The sequence below is a fragment of the Ictalurus furcatus genome, chromosome 6, assembly GCF_023375685.1.
Source record: "Ictalurus furcatus strain D&B chromosome 6, Billie_1.0, whole genome shotgun sequence".
Taxonomy (NCBI): domain Eukaryota; kingdom Metazoa; phylum Chordata; class Actinopteri; order Siluriformes; family Ictaluridae; genus Ictalurus; species Ictalurus furcatus.
This window is the reverse complement of record NC_071260.1, coordinates 34,469,918-34,492,105: the sequence shown is the minus strand read 5'-3', so window position 1 is coordinate 34,492,105 and position 22,188 is coordinate 34,469,918. Positions and strand designations below refer to the sequence as shown.

General features: G+C 40.4%; 2 protein-coding genes across 3 annotated transcripts; both read right to left on the bottom strand.

Annotated features, from left to right (window-relative positions):
- Positions 1–537: 537 nt before the first annotated feature.
- LOC128609303 (histone-lysine N-methyltransferase PRDM9-like) lies at positions 538–11,262 on the bottom strand. Of its 2 annotated transcripts, none has more exons than XM_053627833.1 (7): positions 11,088–11,262; positions 10,607–10,685; positions 10,297–10,474; positions 9,801–10,072; positions 6,946–7,013; positions 6,643–6,830; positions 538–2,782 (listed from the first exon to the last, which is right to left on the bottom strand). In XM_053627833.1, exons 2-7 carry the CDS (start codon positions 10,673–10,675, stop codon positions 1,851–1,853), a joined length of 1,707 nt encoding a protein of 568 aa, XP_053483808.1. In that variant the 5' UTR covers positions 10,676–10,685; positions 11,088–11,262; the 3' UTR covers positions 538–1,850. The 2 variants fall into 2 exon arrangements, with proteins under 2 accessions (XP_053483808.1, XP_053483809.1); XM_053627834.1 differs by having other exon boundaries at positions 10,297–10,465.
- Positions 11,263–13,048: 1,786 nt separating this feature from the next.
- On the bottom strand, positions 13,049–20,987 carry LOC128608410 (uncharacterized). The gene is made up of 4 exons (XM_053626071.1): positions 20,866–20,987; positions 15,338–15,425; positions 14,934–15,253; positions 13,049–14,831 (listed from the first exon to the last, which is right to left on the bottom strand). Exons 1-4 carry the CDS (start codon positions 20,985–20,987, stop codon positions 14,744–14,746), a joined length of 618 nt encoding a protein of 205 aa, XP_053482046.1. The 3' UTR covers positions 13,049–14,743.
- Between the last annotated feature and the right edge of the window lie 1,201 nt (positions 20,988–22,188).

Here is a 22,188-nt window from a genome sequence, read left to right as displayed (position 1 = left end):
GGTTCAAGCCCCAGCACTGCAAAGTTGCCGATGTTGGGTCCTTGTGCAAGGCCCTTAACCTTCTCTGCTCCAGGAGCACTGTATCATGGCTAACCCTGTGCTCTAACCCCACCTTCCTGACATGCTGGGGTATGCGAAGAAAAGAATTTCATTGTACATATGTTTATGTGATCAATAAAGACTCATTATGATAACCATCATGCCCAGATGCTACCTGACAGCACCATATACTGGACAAAAATTTTAAGAAGTAGCTATTTGTAATTTTTTTAAAATAAATGTTTTTTTTCTTTTTCATGATTGAAAGTTAACTTTTTCTAACTCCTCATATATTGTTCACAGGATCAGGATCACTGGATGAGGTCAGATACGACTGATGATGATGTCGGTCATCTGGGTCCTTACAGCATGCAGAAGGAGCACATCCTATATTGCAGACAATAACAGGAACTGAAGTAAATCTTTTCTGGATGATCAAAATGCTGCAGTTTCATCAGAAATAAAATGTTTGAAGAATCAGAAGACTAAGACACAAGATAAAGTCAAAGAGATGGTTTATTATGTGCGCAGACATCCTGGGCCCTCCACAGCCTAAATATCAGACATTCTCAACTAGCTTAGGTACTGGAGTGTGTGTGAGAAGAGACCAGAACAAGATACAGAACAGATATAACTTGAGCAATCATAAACGAAGAGCAAGGACAGATACATAAAAGAGACACGTATGCATTTATGTACAGATACATATGCTTTTATGTGATCAGAAATCATATAGGATGGATCAATCATGATTAAACCACATTTGATCACACATAATCTTGGAAAATAAGGGGAAAAATAAGAAAATATTTTTAACATTTCATATTAAAGCGCCAAGACTCTCCAAACACATATGCTATGATCCTCTTTGTAGATTTCTGCTTGGCCTTCAATACCAGCATCCCTGAGCTCCTACACAAGAAAATAATCACTTTGCAAGTACCTGGTTTCATCTGTACATGGATTATAAACTTCCATTCCAACAGGAAGCAGTTTATGAGAATCAGTCAGAAAATTTCTGAACCCTGGTCATACACAGATGCATTACAGAGATGCATCTGTGAAGTTGATCAAATTTGCAGATGACATTACTGTGATTGGTTTCTTCACCAACGATGATTAATCAAAGTAGCACCAGGAGGTTCAACAACTAGCCTCCTGGTGTAGTCAGAACAACCTCATCCATCAACAAGTAACCTCAGCAAAGGATGCATTTCTCATGGCAGTTGGCAAAGATCCATCTACCCCAGGCTATACTGGTACAATTCTATACTAGTACTATAGAAAGCATTATGTCTGCCTTCACAGTCTGGTTTGGTACAGCCTCCTCCAAAGAAAAAAGGAAGCTGCAACGCACTTCAAGCCTGCTGAGAAAATCATGGGCTGCAGTCTGTCACTACTTGAAGACTTCAATACATCAGCAGGATAAAGAGGCAAGCAGGAAAACTCATCAGTGACACCTCAGACCCTGCTAATTACCAATTTAAAAAACAACCATCAGGAAAGCGATTCTGCTACCTGATTACTTATTAAATTAATAAATTCTTTGTCACGATTATTTATGATTGCTATTATTTATTTATTTATAATTATTTTTATATATCTCACACTTGTTCCAACAACTTTTAATGCACCATGAACTGCATCCAGCTGCTATTTCTACCTCCACTGTAATGTAAATTACAACTGAGCCTGCAGTTGCTGCTTATGGTGTAATATCTGAGATGTGTGTTGAATGTACGTGTTGTGACCAAACACCAGGAACACTTCCTAATACATGTAACTATATTTGGCGAATAAAAAGATTCGATTTAATTTGACAACTTTAAATCATGAAATGTCTCAGAGTAAGTGCACTTGTGGGTCTTAAAAGTAACTGAATAAGCAAATGTCTTTCCGCACTGTGAGCAAAGATACGGCTTCTCTCCAGTGTGAATGCGCTGGTGTGTTTGAAAGTTACCCAGTTGAGTAAAATTCTTTCCACACTGTGAGCAGTAATACGGCTTCTCTCCTGTGTGAACGCGCTGGTGGAGCTGAAGATCATCCTTTCGAGTAAAACTTTTTCCACATTGTGAGCAGTGATATGGCTTCTCTCCTGTGTGAGCGCGCTGGTGTTTTCGGAGAGTACACTGCTGAGAAAAACTCTTTCCACACTGTGAGCAGTGATATGGCTTCTCTCCTGTGTGAATGCGCTGATGTTGTTGTAGAGTGCTCTGATGAGTAAAACTCTTTCCGCATAGTGAGCAGTGATATGGCTTCTCACCTGTGTGAATGCGCTGGTGGAGTTGAAGAGTACCCTTTCGACTAAAACTTTTTCCACACTGTGAGCAGTGAAAAGGCCTCTCTCCTGTGTGAATACGCTGATGTTTTCGGAGAGTACTCTGTTGAGTAAAACCTTTTCCACACTGTGAGCAGAGATGCAGCTTCTCTCCTGTATGAATCCGCTGGTGGGTTTTGAGGGCGTTCTGATGACCAAAACTCTTTCCACAATCTGAGCATTGGTGAATTTCCTGCTGTACATCATTGTGAGAAGTATCAGAACCGAGAGAAGTAGATGATGCTGACTGACTACTGGAGCCTTTGGAGGGAATCTCAATGTCATTTTTAATCTCTCCTGATTCTTGCGGTCTCGTATAATCTTCGTAGTGGCATCTCTGGATGTGTTTGTGGAGGTCAATTTGTGATGCATAGGTAAGAGGACATGCGGAGCAGGAAAAGACTTCCAACAGAGTGTTGTTTACTTCTGGAGAAATATATCAGAAAAAATATCAGAAAGTCAGTGTGAAATGAAACAAAATGATGAAACTATTGCTAGGAATAACACTATATGGCCAAAAGAATGTCGTCACCTGACAATCACATATACAGTGCATCCGGAAAGTATTCACAGCGCTTCACTTTTTCACCTCCCAGAAGAACAACCATCTCTGCAGCACTCCACCAATCAGGCCTGTATGGTACAGTGGCCAGACGGAAGCCACTCCCCAGTAAAAGGCACATGACAGCCTGCCTGGAGTTTGCCAAAAGGCACCTGAAGGACTCTCAGACCATGAGAAACAAAATTCTCTGGTCTGATAAAAAAAAGATTGAACTCTTTGGCCTGAATGGCAAGCATCATGTCTGGAGGAAACCAGGCACCAGTCATCACCTGGCCAATACCATCCCTACAGTGAAGCATGGTGGTGACAGCATCACGCTGTGGGGATGTTTTTCAGCGGCAGGAACTGGGAGACTAGTCAGGATCGAGGGAACAATGAATGCAGCAATGTACAGAGACATCCTTGATGAAAACCTGCTCCAAAGTGCTCTGGACCTCAGACTGGGCTGAAGTTTCATCTTCCAACAGGACAACGACCCTAAGCACACAGCCAAGATAACAAAGGCGTGGCTACAGGACAACTCTGTGAATGTCTCTGAGTGGCCCAGCCAGAGCCCAGACTTGAACCCGATTGAACATCTCTGGAGAGATCTGAAAATGGCTGTGCACCGACGCCCCCCATCCAACCTGATGGAGCTTGAGAGGTCCTGCAAAGAAGAATGAGAATAACTGCCCAAAAATAGGTGTGCCAAGCTTGTAGCATCATACTCAAAAAGACTTGAAGCTGTAATTGGTGCCAAAGGTACTTCAACAAAGTACTGAGCAAAGGCTGTTATGTTCATGTGCTTTTTTTGTTTTTTTATTTTTCATAAATTTGCAAAGATTTCAAACAAACTTCTTTCACATTGTCATTATGGGGTATTGTTTGTAGAATTTTGAGAAAAATAATTAATTGAATCCATTGTGGAATAAGGCTGTAACATAACAAAATGTGGAAAAAGTGAAGCGCTGTGAATACTTTCTGGATGCACTGTATATGTGGTTCTTCCCTAAAATGTTGCCACGAAGTTTGAAGCATTTTTGAAGCATATATTTGTCTAGAATGGCTTCGAATACTGAAGCATTAACAGGGTTCCAACTCTTTTAAAGACATTTTCCAGGACTTTTCCCGGACATTTTTAATGACACACATAGTGTGATTACCCAGATTGTTCAGTGCCCCAAGTAGTTTAGACACTAATGACTACAGTCTGACTATTGTCCAAATACAGATTTTGTATGAAGAAAAAAATGACTGTATTAAAAAAATCTGCATGTCATCTTTTAAAATAATAAATTGTCTATCTGTATTAAGGTTGTGCAGATAGTCAGAGATATCTCCGATAACTGATGCCTTTAATGGTATGTTGAGATGATATTTGGCTAATTTTCCCCAATGTTAACAATCCAACGGTCCACAGGTGTGCCCTCGCACTCTTAAGTTTAAAACTATGCTATGTACACAACATCTGTGTGTATGTAGATACTCATGCGATATATTCTTGTGATTCAAATGAAACAAAACATTTCAAGATACAATCACAACAGCGGGTACAATCAATGTCTCGGTCAGACCACCAACATACAAACAGACAATTACAAAATTGAGGCATCTCACCTATGAAGCCTCATAGTAGTCCACTGAGCGATAACATCCTGACAAAAACCAGTCTTTTTACATTGGCAAAGGTCCAAATGATTCAATCAAAAAAATATTTAGTTCAAAACACCTTGTAACATAAATAAATACCCACGGACTGTTGCTGCGTCATTTCAAATTACCGACAGATGTGCCAAATCTTTCACATGTTCTCCGTAATAACTTTAGTTCACATGAAAGCATTACCAATGTCTTTATTTCAAAATGGCTGCTGGGGAGATTTTGCTGGTCGCCTCATTTGAGCATATAGGAGCTTCCATGTCCTGTCCATAGCCTTCAATAGCCAATGAGAATCCGTGATGAAATGAAGTGCCTTTCCTTCGTGAAAAACTTGAGACTATAGCGACCAATCGTGTGGATGATTGGCACATCATATAACCAATGAAATTCTTAAAGAATTTCAGTAGTGTTTTACTGGGAAGTTTCAACATTTCAACTTAAACGTCTGTGCGTAAAGCTGGCTAAGCAATGCTAAGTGCTTTGTGCTTCAGTACTTAAAAGGTGAAAAGTGTAGTTTTGTGACTGTGACTAACTTTTGGAAGGTGAATTATGTAAAAAACAAAAACACTTGCTCCAATATGTGCTGGAAGAAAGTGATGAGTCTGAGGATGACGTTTCCGTAGTAAATAGTGAGAAATCATATTGATTCTGAAGCAGAGGCAACGTTTCTGGAGGGAAGAGACATTACTCTCAACAAGTAAGAATTTTATTACAATAAAATATATTATAAAAACTGTATATATAATTAAAATAATATATAATAAATGATTAAATAAATAAGAAAATAAATGAGCAAATGACAATTATTGCCCTCCCCTCGTGCGTGATAACATCGTGTATCGGGGATCTCACAGGCTGACGGTAGGACGATCGGACTATGGAGAAGGTCACCCAACACTAATCTGTATACGAAATTTGAGCTCTCTCTCTCCATTATGGACCACTCAATCAATGAACACACGTGCCATCTTGTTTACAGCCTACCAGAAATCCCAACATAACATGCCTAATAATCTCTCCCTCTCTCTTTCTGTCGAACAAACGCATGATACTCCTGAGATACCAATGATCCTGACCCATTCTGCTCTCCGGACCTTCAATTTGTCATGTCGGATCAAGATTCTACTGATGTCCCTGAGTGAAACCATCTAAGCATAGGTTTAGATAGATTATTTTGCTGTCATTGCTGTGCTGTGCTCATATTTTGGGACAATAAGACAAACATAATTAGTAAAAAACAGGCAGAAGCGACACGATTTTGCATTACATATAGATCAAGACCTTATGCCAACAAGTCATGTCAAGTGATGTAACAAAGCACTCTCTTATCACTCTCTGGTAATCTATTTCTAGATTTTAAGTGACTGAAAACTAAATAATTAAAACAACAACAACAAAGTGTCATTTTAAGGTTGGCAGCAAAATGCAAATTTGTTTGCAACACCGTTGCTAGGCATGGTTGATAGGTCTAATGTTAGTCAAGCTATCTGATTTAATTCAAATTTTCCAAAATACAAAAAACAGAGTCTGAACTGAGAAATAATACATAGCAACTTCAGATATTGGAGCAGGAGCAGCTATGGACAGAACTAGCCATAGTTCCAGATCTCAATCCGATCAAGCATCTGTGAGATGTCCTGGACAAACAAGTCTGATCCATGGAGACCCCACCTCACAACTTACAGGACTTAAAGGATCTGCTACTAAAGTGTTGATGCCAGATACCACAGCACACCTTCAGGAGGTCTTGTGGAGTCCATGCCTCGACGGGTCAGAGCTGTTTTGGCAGAACAGGAGGGCTTACACAATCTTGGGCAGGTGGTTTTTATGTTATGGCTGATCAGTGTAAATGAGTAATTTGACTAGACAGAAGCAGGAGAAGCATCCAGTGTGCTTTACTTCGCCTCTTGTAGTCAGTAGGAATGAAAAATGGTTCTGTGTTCCAGTTAAGAAAAACCTTGAAGTACACAGCTTCCTTTATCTCAGTTCACAAGGGCAGCAACCAGATACTGAGGTTTTAATTCATAAAATTAGTTTTAAAATCCAATAAATCATAAAAATCACTATTTTATGGTTGTAAATTTACCATTTGAGGATTTTTGGTTCCAGAGGTAGTCAAAAGTAGGATTGAGATCTTTAGTGTTCTCTTCTTTGTACCACACCAAGAGCTCCTGTCCTGGGTTAATAGGTCGACAGCAACGGTACAGAATCCCCCCTTGATATGGAAATGCAACAAGATTTTGCTCTTCTGCATTATGAGCACAATTCACAAACCTAAAAGAATAAGACAAAGCAGCAAATAAGGTAAAAATAAAAAAAATATGGGGGGAGATATCAGTGACAAGAAAAAGAGAAAGTTTTTCCAACAAATGAACTAAGAAAACCTCACCCCATCCAGTTATCATCCATCTCTCTCTTGGCATCAATGTGTTCTTTACACTGCCTGCTTCTGTACATCTGCAAATAAATGACACATTTACATTTTATTCATTAAATGAACTATAATATAGGCAGGAAATATTTCTATGTTCAGTCAAAGTACTTGATGCTGCAGCTGTAATTAGTTGGCTGTTGTTAATGATGACGATCATAGATTAGGAGACGGATAATAGATGAATGGTGAATCTATTATTCAATGGTGAATGGCCAATGAATGAAGACAATTAATCCTCTTGTTCCTGTTTATAGGTGTGCTGGTTCCTCACCCACACACCTGAAAAACCCTCTGCAAACAACCATAAAGATCAACAAGTTCTTGGTGCTAACCTGCTAACAAACCATATTTACCAACCATCCGTATATAAAGATGAGTACCAATAATAGTACTTACATTTGAGTGTAAAAACATCAAGTTCCTCAAATCAGGATATGAACATGAGAGCAACGCTGAGAAAGTTCCTCCATGAAGATAGAAGCTACGTCTGAAATTGCGTACTGTACCAGTACATACTGAATTCGATGCAGTACCTACTGCATGGCCGTTGAAACAGTACAAACTAATCAGTATGTGTTTGTATTATGACTAGAATCCAGGATATACTACATCCATGTTAGCATTGTCATGTGACCTTTGACGTCATCATGCACATTTAAAACAACAGACATTGAAACCAAAGTGCTGTACAAGAAATCTAAACTAATTTAAAAAAAAGTTTTTTTTAAATTAAAACTAATTTAAAAAAAAAAAAAGAGTAAGCAAAAACCAAAGAAAAGACCAATGAAAAATTTACACCCTCAATTAAAACAAAGAATACAAATAGGTCTTCAAAGAGGATTTAAACACAGAAACGGGAAGAAGGGAAGATCTAATGTGAAGAGGAAGACTATTCCAAAGGGCTGAACTTTTTTTTCCATCAACTTGGATTTTTGTAACTTCAAGGGAGCAATTGAGTCCAGGGTAGCAGTGCAGGTACTGTTAAAAAGGTCAACCAATTCATCAGGATAGACACAAGAGGAGAGGGCTTTAACAACATTAGGGGTTTGGGTAGATAAATAGACATCATTGAATGGCCTGGCAGAAGAGGAATTAAAACATTTGGAGAGAATACAAGCCAGCACAGAGTCAAAAACCACTGGACAATGATCAGAAATAGCAGCGTCACAAATTTCAAGATTAGTCATTGAAAAACCGAGTGAAAACACTAAGTCCAAGGTGTGACCTTCTGGTCAGTGGGTCCAGAAACAAATTGTACAAAGTTAAGTGAGTCCATGAGACAAAGAAACTCTTTGACCAAGGTTTTAGACTGGCAGCAGACATGGATATTAAAGTCACCCAGTATCAGAAGTCTATCACAGTGTGACATCAGGGAGGCCAAAAAGTGAGAAAATTCTCAAATGAAATCCCTGAAATTAGGTGGTCTGTAAACCAGGGCGCAAAGCAAGGAGTTAGTGAGATCAACTTTGAAGAGCTGCACCTCAAAGCTTGGAAAGTATGGACCCTGACCCCACCTTCACCATGGAACCCCTACTAAAAGCATCTACTCGAGACCAGCAAGAGGTTACCCAGGAATTGGTGAAAGGGCTCAGAGCAGCCGTGGAGGAGCTGCTAACCCTCCCCAAATTAAACAGCCCCTGCTGGGATAATCTGCATGCATGGGGATAACAGAGAGGTCCCCACCGCCAAGGTCGAGGCTGTGAACTGAAGACACGAGTTATTAGTCAGGTTGGTAATATAAAAAAAATGGATGTAATTCCTAAATGGTTATTTTTGTTAAATCCCTTGAATTAAAGTTGAAAGTCTACACTTCAATTACATCCTGACTGCTTCGTTTCAAATCCATTGTGGTGATGTACAGAGGTAACATTACCAAATTCTGTCGCTGTCCAAACACTTATTTTTCCTGACCATATGTGGAAAAGGTCAAGGGGTGAAAATATAAGCATATAAACATGTTACTTGGAGAAATCTATTGGCTCTATTGCAGGAATAAAATACTGTTGATAATCTACAACAGCTAATTGTTATGCCACGGCAAGCAGATGGCACTGTGGCGCTGCTTACTAGAGACTGAACTGGGTGAAGTGGACACGTGACGTTTGTTTTGGTTTGTTCGCTTCATGTTTGAGTTTGTCGTTAATTTGCCCCAGGTGTCCATGTTTAGTATTAATTATGTTGGGTATTTAAACCCTTCTGGTGGATGCGCACGTCGCGCGATATTATTATTGGTAGCTAGATACCTGAGAGTGAGAGTCACCAGTATTGAGGGTGTAGCATCTAGGTTTAGCATGCTAAGCGGTCTTTGTTGTCATGTCCCGTTTCCTGCCTCAATTCTAGTTTCATGTTTACTCACTAGTCCCGTATAGACCGCGCTCTCTGTGTTTTGTTGTTTGTTTGTGTGGATTGTTAATAAAGACAGCGCTCCTGCACTTACTTGCTGCCAACTGTCCTGTTTCGTTACACTAATCTTTTAGGAAATAGTTCTTATATCAAGCTCACCCACTTTGTTTCCAACATTCCTTTATGTCTACATTAAAGTTTTTATCTCCTTCCGCTGGATAAATTTACATTTGCAGCATTTGGGAGACTCTCATCAAATTACATCAGAGTCTAAGAATACCATCAAGTTATAAGGACTTGGTACGAGTTACACAAAGAGTTTAAATGTTTGTGTTGTATTTATTCCAGTAGCAGTCATTTCATTTATAGTAGTTTGAGAGAGCAGACAGTTATTAGATTGAGAGAGAGTTTACCCAGAAACAGAAGACATGCTCCTTAATATTTATAATAAATGTGTAAAATCTCACCACCCAGGAGTATCCACTGCTCATGGCTTCCTCTCTGTCTACCAGCTCTCCCTGGTAGGGTCCGAAGTGTGCACCTACTGGAACAGTCTCCCCCTTATTAAACACCCCCAGACCTGCATCAGGAATACCGGACTTCCGAATCTCTAGTCCAGGAGGAAGAGTTTGTCTGGCTCGGTCAGGGACTCCCATGGGAACAGGAGTATCAGGGATGAAGAGGGGCGGTCCGTGAACCTCACACTTGTTGAAGAAGAAGGATTTGCAAAACTCACAGTCTGGAGGGAAAGAAAATATAATAATGTGAAGAAATAATGCTCAAAATAATTCTTAATAAACTGCAATGAACATAATTAAAGCTTTTAAAGTGCATTTTTACATTTTTAAGTGTGCAGCCATGTATAGCATATGATTTTAAATATTTGTTTTTACATAATAATAATTTAAAATAAGAATAATCAGTGAGTGTGTTACTGAGCTCCTGAGAGGCCTGATGTCTTACAGAGGGAGTCTTTATTGTCAGGATCTTCCTCTTTAATGGAGATAACTTCAGGTGTGGTGTTGAAATCGTCTCCATGGTTGTAGATGTTCAGCTCCAGCGTCTCCTCTTTCTTCACACAGACTTCTGACACTTCGGATGTTCCTCCATCTGAAGTCTCCGTTTTCACGTCCTCACACAGCTAAAGATCAAACAGCAATAACACTTATTCAGCAAACAAAACATCAACACTGTTTATACATCTGTTTATAAGGTTTTCTAATCTGAACATGTTATTGTTTTTTCTGTAACACAACTCATCATTAAGCTTTACCTGTGAAGGAGCAGGATCAGGAGCCCGAGACTTCCTGGAGGAGCGGGGTCTGTTTCCTGCTGATCTCATTATAACACCTCTAAACAAACATCATGAGAGGAACATTTTATAGACTTTAACCCTTTAAACAGTAATTAATTTTCTGTTAATGTTTTTAATAAACATTTGAAAACATCAGTCCGTGTTTTAGCTGCCTGGTAACGTGGTAAATGTATAGGAATTTTTTAAATCCTGATTAGTGTAAACTGGCTGTAAAAAGTGACTTGGAACAAGTTAAGATTATTTATAATACTTTAAACACAAAAATAAACGTCTCCCACTAAAACACCTCGCTAAGGCCGAACTACAAATCTCTCCTTATTAGATAAACAGTGCACTACATAGGGTGTACACGGCATTATTTCATACCGAATGTAGTGCACTTAAACAGTGAAGTGGAGATCTATTTGGGATTCGGCCACACAGCCTCAGTTTAACTTACCTCAGGGTTTTAAAGCAGAACGAGGTTTTATATCCTCAGAAATAGACACAGTAACGTTCTTTTATTTTAACTACATCACATCTATCGGTAAATACAAACAGCGACTGTCCGAAAGATGTTATTGTGATGATTAGCTCGGATAAAGATGCTCAGACGAACAGTGGCTTTTTCTTCTCCAACGTTTTCTGGCGGTTGGAGAAGCAGCTACTGGGAGCGTTACCGCCACCACCTGGACTGGAGTGGAGTTTCATGGTGGAGGTGGCCTATCCTTCTACTGATTTATAACTTCTACTGATTACAATTAAATGTGGAAATGTTGAAAATGTGAAATGTTACATGCTTGAACACATTTAGTTCTGAACCAATGTCTGTCCTGGAAACAATGCAAACAATTTTACCTAAAACAATTATGATGGTAGTTTTCAATCTACATCTGTATTGTAACAGGATCTTGAACTGAAACCAAGACATTCTCATTCATTCATATTCATTCTCTCTCTCTCTCTCTCTCTCTCTCTCTCTCTCTCTCTTTCAGAGCTTTGGAGTCTGTGTCAAAAACACATCAAGTCAATTAAATTCAATTTTTATTTGTATAGCGCTTTTTACAATAGACATTGTCTCAAAGCAGCTTTACAGAAACATATAAACACGGTATACAGATTTTAAAAGTGCGAACTTATCCCAATTGAGCAAGCCGGTGGCGACGGTGGCAAGGAAAACCTCACTAAGATGTTAAGAGGAAGAAACCTTGAGAGGAACCAGACTCAGAAGGGAACCCATCCTCATCTAGGTAACAACAGATAGTGTGGAAAGTTCATTATGGTTTTATATGGAGTCTGTTTTGCCTTAGAAGCAGCCGTAGTCCCAGCAATCTGGAATTGGAGTAGATGAGAACTCCATCCAGAGGTAGGACATCTGAAACGGATCAGGCAGGTCCGGAGAGCAGAAAGGATCAGGATCTCCAGACAGAAGGAGAGAGGGAGAGAAAAGATAGTTAGGACTGTGCTTAGCGTAACAGAAAGTCTAGTCATGGTAGGCTTGAGTAAAGAAATATGTTTTAAGTTTAGACTTAAACACTGAGACTGTGTCTGAGTTCCATAACTGTGGGGCTCTACAAGAGAAAGCTCTTCCCCCTGCTGTAGCCTTCGCTATTCGAGGTACCGTCAAATATCCTGCATCTTTTGATCTAAGTAGGCGTGGTGGGTCATAGAAAACCAAAAGGTCACTTAGATACTGTGGCGCAAGACCGTTTAGTGCTTTATAAGTTAATAATAATATTTTATAATCAATGTATGATTTCACTGGGAGCCAATGCAGTGTGGATAAGATCAGGGTGATGTGGTCCTATCTTCTGGTTCTAGTTAGGACTCTAGGACACTAGGAGTTTGTTTATGCTCCTACTGGAACATCCAGACAGTAAGGCAGTACAGTAATCTAGCCTAGAGGTGAAGTAAGCATGAACTAATATTTCTACATCATGTAGCGACCATATAGTTCTTATCTTAGAAATATTTCTGAGATCAAAGAAGGCTATCCTAGTAATATTATGTACATGAGCGTCAAATGATAGACTGGAGTCAATAATCACACCAAGGTCTTTTACTGCTGCACATGATGAAACAGAAAGTCCATCCAGAGTTACTGTGAGATCAGAAAGATTACTTCTAGCTACACGTGGTCCTAGTACAACTACTTCTGTCTTATCAGAATTAAGTAAAAGGAAGTTAGTTAGCATCCAACGTCTAATGTCCTTTACACATCCCTCAACTTTACTAAGCTGCTGTCTGTCCTCTGGCTTCGCTGAAACATACAGCTATCATCAGCATAACAATGGAAGATAATTCCATGTTTATGAATAATTTGACCTAGAGGTAGCATATATAAAGTAAAAAGCAGTGGGCCTAAAACAGAACCTTGTGGAACACCAAATTTAACCTCTGTATGCGTGGAGAAGTCTCCATTTACATCTACGAACTGATAGGTCTATAGCTGGACAGTTGAGAGGGAACTCAAGGGATCAAGGTCAGGTTTTTAATCAGGGATTTAATAACTGCTAATTTGAATGATTTAGGTACGTAGCCAGTGCTAAGGGAAGAACTGATTATATTTGAAAGCAGTTCAATTACTCCAGGACAAATCTGTTTAAAGAAACATGTAAACATAGGATCTAGTATGCAAGTTGATGAATTCGATGAAGAGATTAATGAAGCTAGTTCGGTCTCTCTAAGGGGAGTACAACATTCTGATATTGCTATATTATCATCTACAGCGTTAGTTATAATACTGTCTGATTTTAATTTAATGGCCTGAATTTCACATCTAATATTTTCAATCTTACCAATGAAAAATTTCATGAAATCTTCGCTGCTATGTAATGACTGTGTGTTTCTTTCTGTGGTGGTTTTATTCCTAGTTAATTTTGCTACCGTGTTGAATAGAAATCTAGAATTGTTGTTGTTATCTCCTATTAAGGTGGAGAGATAGACTTTTCTAGCATTGCTAAGAGATTTTCTATAGTTCAGTAGGCTCTCCTTCCATGCTGTTTGAAATATTACCGATTTGGTTCGACGCCATTTACGTTCTAATTGTTGAGTGGTCTGTTTTAAGGTATGCGTTTTATCGTTTTACCAGGGTCCTGTTTTTTCTCTCTAATTAATTTTCTTTTGAGTGCAGCCACTCTATCTAGCGTGTAGCGGAGTGTTGACTCTAAGCTTTCAGTCGCCTGATCGAGTCCTATCGGATCAAACGGTGATCCAAATCTTATTGATGTCTCTGCGAGGTTATTGATGAAGCTCAGTGCAGTAGCTGATGTGAAAGTACGTTTTACGCTGTAGCAAGGCGAGGTGGAAATATTATGATCAATACATATTATGAACGAGATAAGACAATGGTCTGAGACAACATCAGACTGCGGAAAAATTACAATATTTTCTATATTTAATCCGTATGTTAGTATGAGGTCAAGAGTGTGACCACCATTATGAGTAGGTCCGATTACGTTCTGATCAATCCCCACTGAATCTAAGATGGACACAACCGCTGTTCTCAGAGGGTCTTCCGGCTTATCAAAGTGAATATTAAAATTATCAACGATTAATGCTTTATCTACATAAACAACCAGGTTTGAGATAAAGTCTGCAAATTCACTAAGAAATTCAGTATATTGCCCTGGGGTCTGTAAATAATAATTAGAGGAATTGACTTATTTTTTGTGGCTACATAAGTTATACTGGCATAAAGAATTTCAAAAGACTTAAAATTAGGACTAGGTTTTTGTGTGACGCCTAGATTTTGACTATAACCCTTGCTTCATTTATTGCTATGTACTTGTTTGGTTTAATCCAAGTTTCCGTTAAACACATTAAATTACATTCCTGATCAGTAATGATTTCATTAACAATAAGAGCCTTAGACGCAAGAGATCTAATGTTTAATAGTCCTAGCTTCAGATTAAAGCTGCTGGATGTGCATTCAGAATTATCTAATTTTATGTTAATTAGGTTACTAAAACAAACTTTCCGAAATTTTCTATGTATTTGTATAGCTCGGGGAACAGACACAGTCTCTATAGTATGTACTACAAGTGTTGAACTATTAATTGAACATTGCATATGATGAATGTTGTTATTGTAGGAAGATGTACTTACGGTAGGCAGTCACTTGGTGTGTAGCGCCTTGGAGATGTTGTCTGACAGCAGTTCCGCTCCGAGGCTGCTGGGGTGCAGGCTATCAGGACAAAACAACCTAGGACGCACCCAGAACAGATTCCAGTTATTGACAAACACCAGATTCTGCTCATTACACCAAGAGACTAACCAATCATTTAATGCTAGAAGTCTACTGAACTTTTCAGCTCCACGTCTGTATGTGGGAAGAGGTCCAGAGACGATGATCTTCGTGGTGGGTGATCTGCCTCGTACCATCTCGATCAGGCTGGTGAAGTCCCTCTTCAGAACCTCTGTCTGCCGCAGCCTGATGTTGTTTGCCCCCGCGTGCAGCACGACCGCTCCAATGCTCTCGACCTTCTTCAGGATCCCAGGAACCTGCGCAGCAACATCAAGGACACGAGAACCAGAAAAACAATGTGTGTGCACCTTACCCTTTGTTGAAGCGACACGGACATTTTGCACAATGGAGTCCCCAATGATCACAGCGTTTGGTCTGGTCTGACGGAGAGTGGCAAAGCGGTTCCTGGTTGGGATCTCGAACACCGGAGGTGGAGAGGTCCTCGCCCGGGGTATGGCTCTCGCCTTTCGCTGCTGGTGCACCCAAGGTCCGTGGTGAGTCGGCGCCGGTGTGACGGAGACCTCGGCTGGAAAAGTCTTGGGTGCACGGTCCCTGCACAGAGAAACACACGGCATAGAGGGGCTGGGAGTGGTAATACCACACTGCGTGCATACCTTGGATGTGTAGGCAGAAGCACAAGATGTTTCCAGCGCGGTTTTTCGCTCCGGCAGCTGGGCCTGCTTGTCGAGTAGGCCGCGCATCTGTTTCTCCACATCCTCCAGTTCCAGCAGCACCATGTGCAGCTCGAGCGAGTCCTCATCTGCACTCAACTGACATATTTGCTTTAAAAAACAGCGGTAATGTGAAGTGTAAACAAGGCTAGGTAAGGTGATGCTAGCGGGCTACAAGCTAGTCGAGGATGTTTGTAAGAACCAATAAAACTTAGTGACAGCGCAACGTTACGATTGTTTTTATCTAAAATAGTATCAGTGATATGTGTAAATGTTATAAAGTTTAAAAAAATAACGTAAGGTAAAAAAAAAAGTATAATTTTAAAGTATAGCGATTAGAAGAAAATAGCATCGGCTTGAGGGACACTGCTTCCTGCGACACTTCCTGCTTCCTTCCTGACATCCTCATGCTAGTTCACTATTTCAGGAACTAAGAGTGCCACTGAGAACATTTAGTAAAAATCAAATTTTATTTTATTTGTTTTTATTAATTAAAGAAAATAAAGAAAGGAAGCTGACACAAACCCATAAATTAAGACAAATAAAAATATTCCTTTAATTATGACTAAAGACACAGCTCTGTATAAAGAAGGGTGGACCAGTCTGTTTGTGCAGAGCTGTAAGCCCTGTACACCTCAGTTGACACAGGATTATTAATCTTATATATTAATTTAACCCTATAACACCAGGTGTGTCCAAGAAATCTTCCCAAGCTGTATTCATGTTGCAGTAACTCTTCAACCATTTGTGCTATCAATAATTCAAATGGTCTCTGAAAGTAGACAACTAGCATTTTTTGGCAATATACGATGTATTATGGCAGAGGTTCTCAACCTTTTGTAACTAACGCGCCCCCAAGCCTCCCCTATAACGTGACATGACCACCTCATACTGGAGGAGACCAGGTATAATGGGCAGCTGTGAATCAGGTGGTAGAGCGGGTTGTCCACTAATCGTAGGGTTGGCGGTTCAATTCCCGGCCCACATGACTCCACATGCTGAAGTGTCCTTCGGCAAGACACTGAAACCCAAGTTGCTCCCGATGACAAGTTAGTGCCTTACATGGCAGCTCTGCTACCATTGGTGTCTGAGTGTGTGTGTGAATGGGTGAATGAGACACAGTGTAAAGTGCTTTGGATAAAAGTGCTATAAAAGTGCAGACCACTGAGAGAGAATTTGTTACTCTTTATTTGTTTTATGTGTACTTGCAATAGAAGATAGATACTATGCAAGGTCATGCCATGTAGATTAGCACATGATGTTTCTTGTCTCTCCTCTCTGGGAGAAAAACATGTTTTTGTCTTTGAGTGTCTGCACATCGGACCTTGAAACCACCTAGAACTCCTTTGCTCCTGACTCGCAGATGTCCAAGAGTCCTTATCTTAATCTTATATTAGTGCATGTGAGAGACGAGAGGACGGAGGAGCGCTCTCATCTTCTATCCTGTATTCATCTCTCTCTGTAATAAAACTTCTACACCTGAGAGGACGAGTCTACTGGTGTTTGTCTAAATTTCCACCACACCATTTACCATAATAACTATCTATATTCTGTGTAAAATCTATCTATATATATAACCTAATCTATAATCTGTTTTAGACAGACAGACAGACAGATAGATAGATAGATAGATAGATAGATAGATTTTTATTGTGTTTTTGTACTTTTTTAAATTACATTTCATAACTTTTATGATTTTTTAATATAACTTTTATAAAACTATATAATGGACAGGTATGGAACATGAATGATCAAAAATGTTTCTGAACACTATAACTACTTTGAACAAGATAACTAGGCTGTAATAACGTGGACTATTTTACATGTAAAACATGTTGCATTATATTCATCTTGCGTTCTAAAAAGATTGAATGATGAATGATGTAAATTGGGATGAAGGGCGCGTCTCATTATCCATGTTATTGTTAAATCTCCGGCTCTCTGTCCCTCACTGAACAGAGCAGACACAGAGAGAGCCGTGAGTACAGCAGGAAAGCAAGACCTCGTGCTTGCAGGACAGTACTGGCGATATCTGGAAAGTTGCTACGGTATGTCCAAAAAGTCACTAGATTTGTCGCTAGGTGCTTCTTTTTTGCAAAAAAAAAAGTTGCTAAAAGGGTCTGAAAAGTCACTAACTTGGCAACACTGGTCTGCACTGACTAGTGATGTGTTGTTCATGGACAATTCGTTCATTTTGAATGAATCTTTAATATGACTCAACAACGAAGGAACAACGAGTTGTCAAAGGATGAGTCGGATCGGGAGGTGAGGTGAACTAACAGACTGCAATAGCCTGAAGACCTAATGCTAAGCTATTAATTAATCACTTCTGTTTCTCATAATTCAGCCTTGGCTGCATTAGCCTATAGTTTATTTTATAGTTTATTAAGCAATAGATTTGTTGGGGAATTTAACATGTACCATTTTAATTATATTCTGCTGAAATGAACGAAGTGACTCGAATAAAGATTCGTTCATTTTGCTGAACAAGATTTATAGATCCGAGTCAGTAAAATGATCTGAACTTACATTTTACATTTACATTTATTCATTTAGCAGACGCTTTTATCCAAAGCAACTTACAAATGAGAAAATACAAGCAAAGCGATATATCAAGCAGAGAACAATACAAGTAATTCTACTATACAAGATCTGTTAATTGAGTTCCAGAAGAAGCAAAGTGTGCAGAGTAGAGGTGTAAGTGCTAGAGTAAGGTTTTTTTTTAATGGTTGGTTAGGTGTTCACAGAAGAGGTGGGTCTTTAGCTGATTCTTGAAGATGGTGACAGATTCTGTGGTCCAGATTGAGGTTGGAAGATCATTCCACCACTGAGGAACAGTTAGTTTGAAGGTTCTTGAAAGGGACCTTGAGCCATGCTGAGTAGGTACTACTAAGCGTCGGTCATTAACCGATCGCAGATTGCGTGAGGGAACATAAGCCTTCAGGAGAGAGTTGAGGTAGGAGGGTGCTGTTCCAGACAAGGTCTTGTAGGTGAGCATCAAGGCCTTGAATTTGATGCGGGCGGCTACAGGAAGCCAGTGGAGGGAGATGAAGAGGGGTGTGACATGGGTTCTCTTGGGCTGGTTCAAGACGAGGTGTGCTGCTGCATTCTGAATCATCTGAAGGGGTTTGATGGAGCTGCTGGGAGGCCCGAGAGTAGTGAGCTGCAGTAGTCCAGTTTTGAGAACAAGAGCCTGGACTAGTATCCGTGTAGCCTGTTCAGTGAGGTAGGGTTTGATTTTCTTGATGTTGTACAGGATGAACCTATAGGACCGTGCAGTTGTTGAGATGTGGTCTGTAAAGGTCAAGCTATGATCAAGAATCACCCCAAGGTTCCTAGCCGTCCTGGTTGGCTTGAGTGTGGTCGAGCCGAGCTGTTCGGTGAGGTTGTGGTTGATTGAGGGACAGGCTGGGATGATGAGAAGCTCAGATGACGGATGGATCGTCAGGCTGGAAGGACAAATAGAGCTGGTTGTCATCAGCATAGCAATGGTATGAGAAGCCATAAGACTCAATCACTTGCCCCAGAGATGTTGCATAAATAGAAAAGAGCAGTGGACCCAGAACTGACCCCTGCGGAATGCCAGTTGTGAGTTGCTGAGTTTCAGAAATACCTCCGCTCCACAACACCTTGAAGGATCTGTCTGAGTGATATGATTCCGACCAGTGCAGAGCAGTTCCGGTGATGCCCAGGCTGGAGAGAGTTGACAGGAGGATCTGATGGTTCACAGTGTCGAAAGCAGCAGAGAGGACGAGTAGGATGAGGACAGATTAACTAGAGGTTGCTCTTGCTAGTCATAGAGCGTCAGTGATGGAAAGCAGAGCAGTCTCCGTGGAGTGATTGCTCTTGAAGCCAGACTGCTTGGTGTCCAGAAGGTTGTTCTGTGTGAGAAAATTGAAGAGTTGATTAAAAACGTCTCTTTCAAGGGTTTTGGAAAGAAAAGGGAGGAGGGAAACAGGTCTGTAGTTATCAACCGCAGCAGGGTTAAGTGATGTTTTTTTAAGCAGTGGGGTAACCCGGGCCCGCGTAAATGAGGTAGGGTATGTGCCAGTAGAGAGCGATGTGTTAAAGATTTGTGTGAGTGCAGGTAATAGTGTGGGAGAGATGGACTGAAGAAGGTGAGAAGGGATAGGGTCAAGAGGACAGGTTGTGGGACGGCTAGAGAGGAGGAGTTTAGAGACATCAATCTCTGAGAGGGGAGAGAAGGAAGTCAGTTGGGAGTTACATGGAGGAGGAGCCGGTCTATGCATGTCTGGGGTTGAGAACTTTTTCCTGATCCTTGTTGGAAAAGAAAGTGGCAATCTCTCATCTGCAGTGAGAGAGGTAGGGGAAGGGGGAGGAGGGGGGCAGAGAAGAGAAGAAAAGGTTTTGACGAGAGTGCGGGTGTTGGGAGAACTGCCAATCTTCTCTTGGTAGTATGTGACTTTACCAGTGGAGATGCTATTTTAAAAAAAGAGGAGAGAAGTGTTTGGTAATTGGTTAGATCAGTCGGATTGTTAGATTTATGCCATTTCCTTTCACTTCCCGTCACTATCACTGACGGCTAGATAAAAGGCAGCTAAGCTCCACCTCTCCCCAGCAAAAATAAAATACAGAGGGAGAGAGGGTTTTTCATTAATCCACATTCAATTTTAGAAAACCAATAAAATACACCGACAACCCAAACGATGCCCTGCCTGTGTTTTTTTCTTGAAAACAATTTGTGGCCCCCTTCTGATCTCTCTGGGCTGAGAACCACTGTATAATGGTAATGTAATGATTTACGTAATGATTTGCGACTGATCACAAATCATGTGATCAGTCACGCAGATTTCAGAAAGAGCAAAAGGAGGGAATCGAATGGAGATAGCGTGCAACAGGTTAGAGAGTTTTGGACCACATAAAATCATTAAAAAAAAGCTAACAAAAACATCATAAAGAAGGGTTACACAGCAGTATAGTAAACAAAGAATTGTATGACTTGTGCCTCTTTCTTAGCAGTCTTCAATGCAGTCTCATAGGTTTCCTGCATCCGTTCTCACCAGTTTGCCACATAATCTTTTTTTGCAGGTTAAATGTGAGATCAATGGAGAGTCAGGGGGAATGTCCGAATAACAGGTAATCTAGTCACGTCACAGTGGGTGCAGTTTTATGTGTGTACTACCTTTGAAAGTTAGTTCTTCCAGTCAGCTTTTTCAGCCTCACTCAGTGTCCTGAGCATAGACAAGAGGGTTCTATTGAATCTCTCGAGTTGTCCTTTGCCCATCAGGTGATAGGGTGTTGTGTGAGACCCTTGCACACCACAAACCCTCTGCATCTGATCCATTAACAAGTTCTCATACCCCCTTCCCAAATCATGATGGAGTTTCTCAGGGAAACCAAAATCACCAAAGACGTCCTGCACCGTTTTTGCTGCCTTGTTTATCGTGGCATAGGCCTGAGCAAAACATGTGAAATGGTCCATCATTACAAATATGTACTTGTATCCAAGACATTCAAGATGTATTCAAGATGGAAAAAGTCTATGAACACTAGCTGGAATGGATATGTGTTTTGAATTGTGGTTAGTGGATCTTTACTGGTCTTGTGAGGTCTTTTTCGCTCCAAGCACTCACACACAGGTGTCACAAAATTTTTTTATCACTTTGCATGTGGGGCCAGTAGAATTTCTCTCGTATTAAGCCTTGGGTTCTCTCTACTCCATAATGTCCATCTCTTTAATGTAACTCCTTGAATACTATTTGATGGTACTCCTTCGGTAGAATGAGTTGGTCTCTCCTTCTTGCCTTTCTATACAGGATTCCATCATCATTCAGATGTAGTCTGATCCAATGTTTCAGCAGGAGAATCAAGAGATACTTTGCGAGCATGCGCAACTGCCCAGTAGTGTTGAGCTTTACTGTTGTGAGGATGTACATTAAGGGATTGTTATCTGTGTACACCACAAAATGTGGGGTGTGGAACAAGTAATCTCTAAATCGTTTGCAAATGGTCCACTTGAGAGCAAGGAATTCTAGATCATGCCAGGATAATATTTCCTCCCTGCCTCTGATACAGGAGAGATAGCAGAGATATCACTCATCTCTCATTTCCTCATATCTACTAGTTTTCTGAGCTTTAGGGCCTAGACAGGGGCTATTTCAGCTGGATCCATAGAATACCATCTTCTGTGACCATCAATCCCAGGAAACACACTTTCCTTCTAAAAATGTCACAATTGTGAGCACAAAGTTTAACACCATTTTTTTTTTTTTTTTAAATATTTTTGAATGACTTGGCTTTCATGTTCCTCTGGAAGTCATCTGGAGTTGAGCTGAGCCCGAATGAAATCCTGTTCCACTGATATAGTCCCCAGAGTGTAATAAAGGCCATTAGGGGTTGGTTCTCAGCATCAAGGAATCCTTGGTGATACTGTAGGTCTTCCCTTAACCAAAAACCAGGAGCAGCCACTGAGGGAGTCCAGCACAACCTGGATCCTGGGGATGGAGTGCCTGTCAGGTACTGACTTGGGATTCAGTTCCTGGTAATCAGAGCAGATTCTCAAGCTCCTGTCCATCTTCCTTACACACACAATTGGCACTTTGAGTAAGGTGACTTTGAATTATTGATCCATTCCTGGTTCAACAGGTCTTGGGAGTTATACTTCTGTAGGAGTGGCTTCGGCA

Bases quoted from the DNA above. Each gene is read 5' to 3' on its own strand.
- LOC128609303 (XM_053627833.1), bottom strand. From the start codon at position 10,675: ATGAGATCAGCAGGAAACAGACCCCGCTCCTCCAGGAAGTCTCGGGCT. The intron at 10,475-10,606 runs GTAAAGCTTAAT...TTTGATCTTTAG, and splicing joins CTGATCCTGCTCCTTCACAG to CTGTGTGAGGACGTGAAAAC. The intron at 2,783-6,642 runs GTAAATTTACAA...ATATTTCTCCAG, and splicing joins GAACCAAAAATCCTCAAATG to AAGTAAACAACACTCTGTTG.
- LOC128608410 (XM_053626071.1), bottom strand. From the start codon at position 20,987: ATGGACCATTTCACATGTTTTGCTCAGGCCTATGCCACGATAAACAAG. The intron at 15,426-20,865 runs GTATGAGAACTT...TTCTCTGTGCAG, and splicing joins CATCATGATTTGGGAAGGGG to GGACCGTGCACCCAAGACTT. The intron at 15,254-15,337 runs GCGAGAGCCATA...ACTCTCCGTCAG, and splicing joins GGGTGCACCAGCAGCGAAAG to ACCAGACCAAACGCTGTGAT.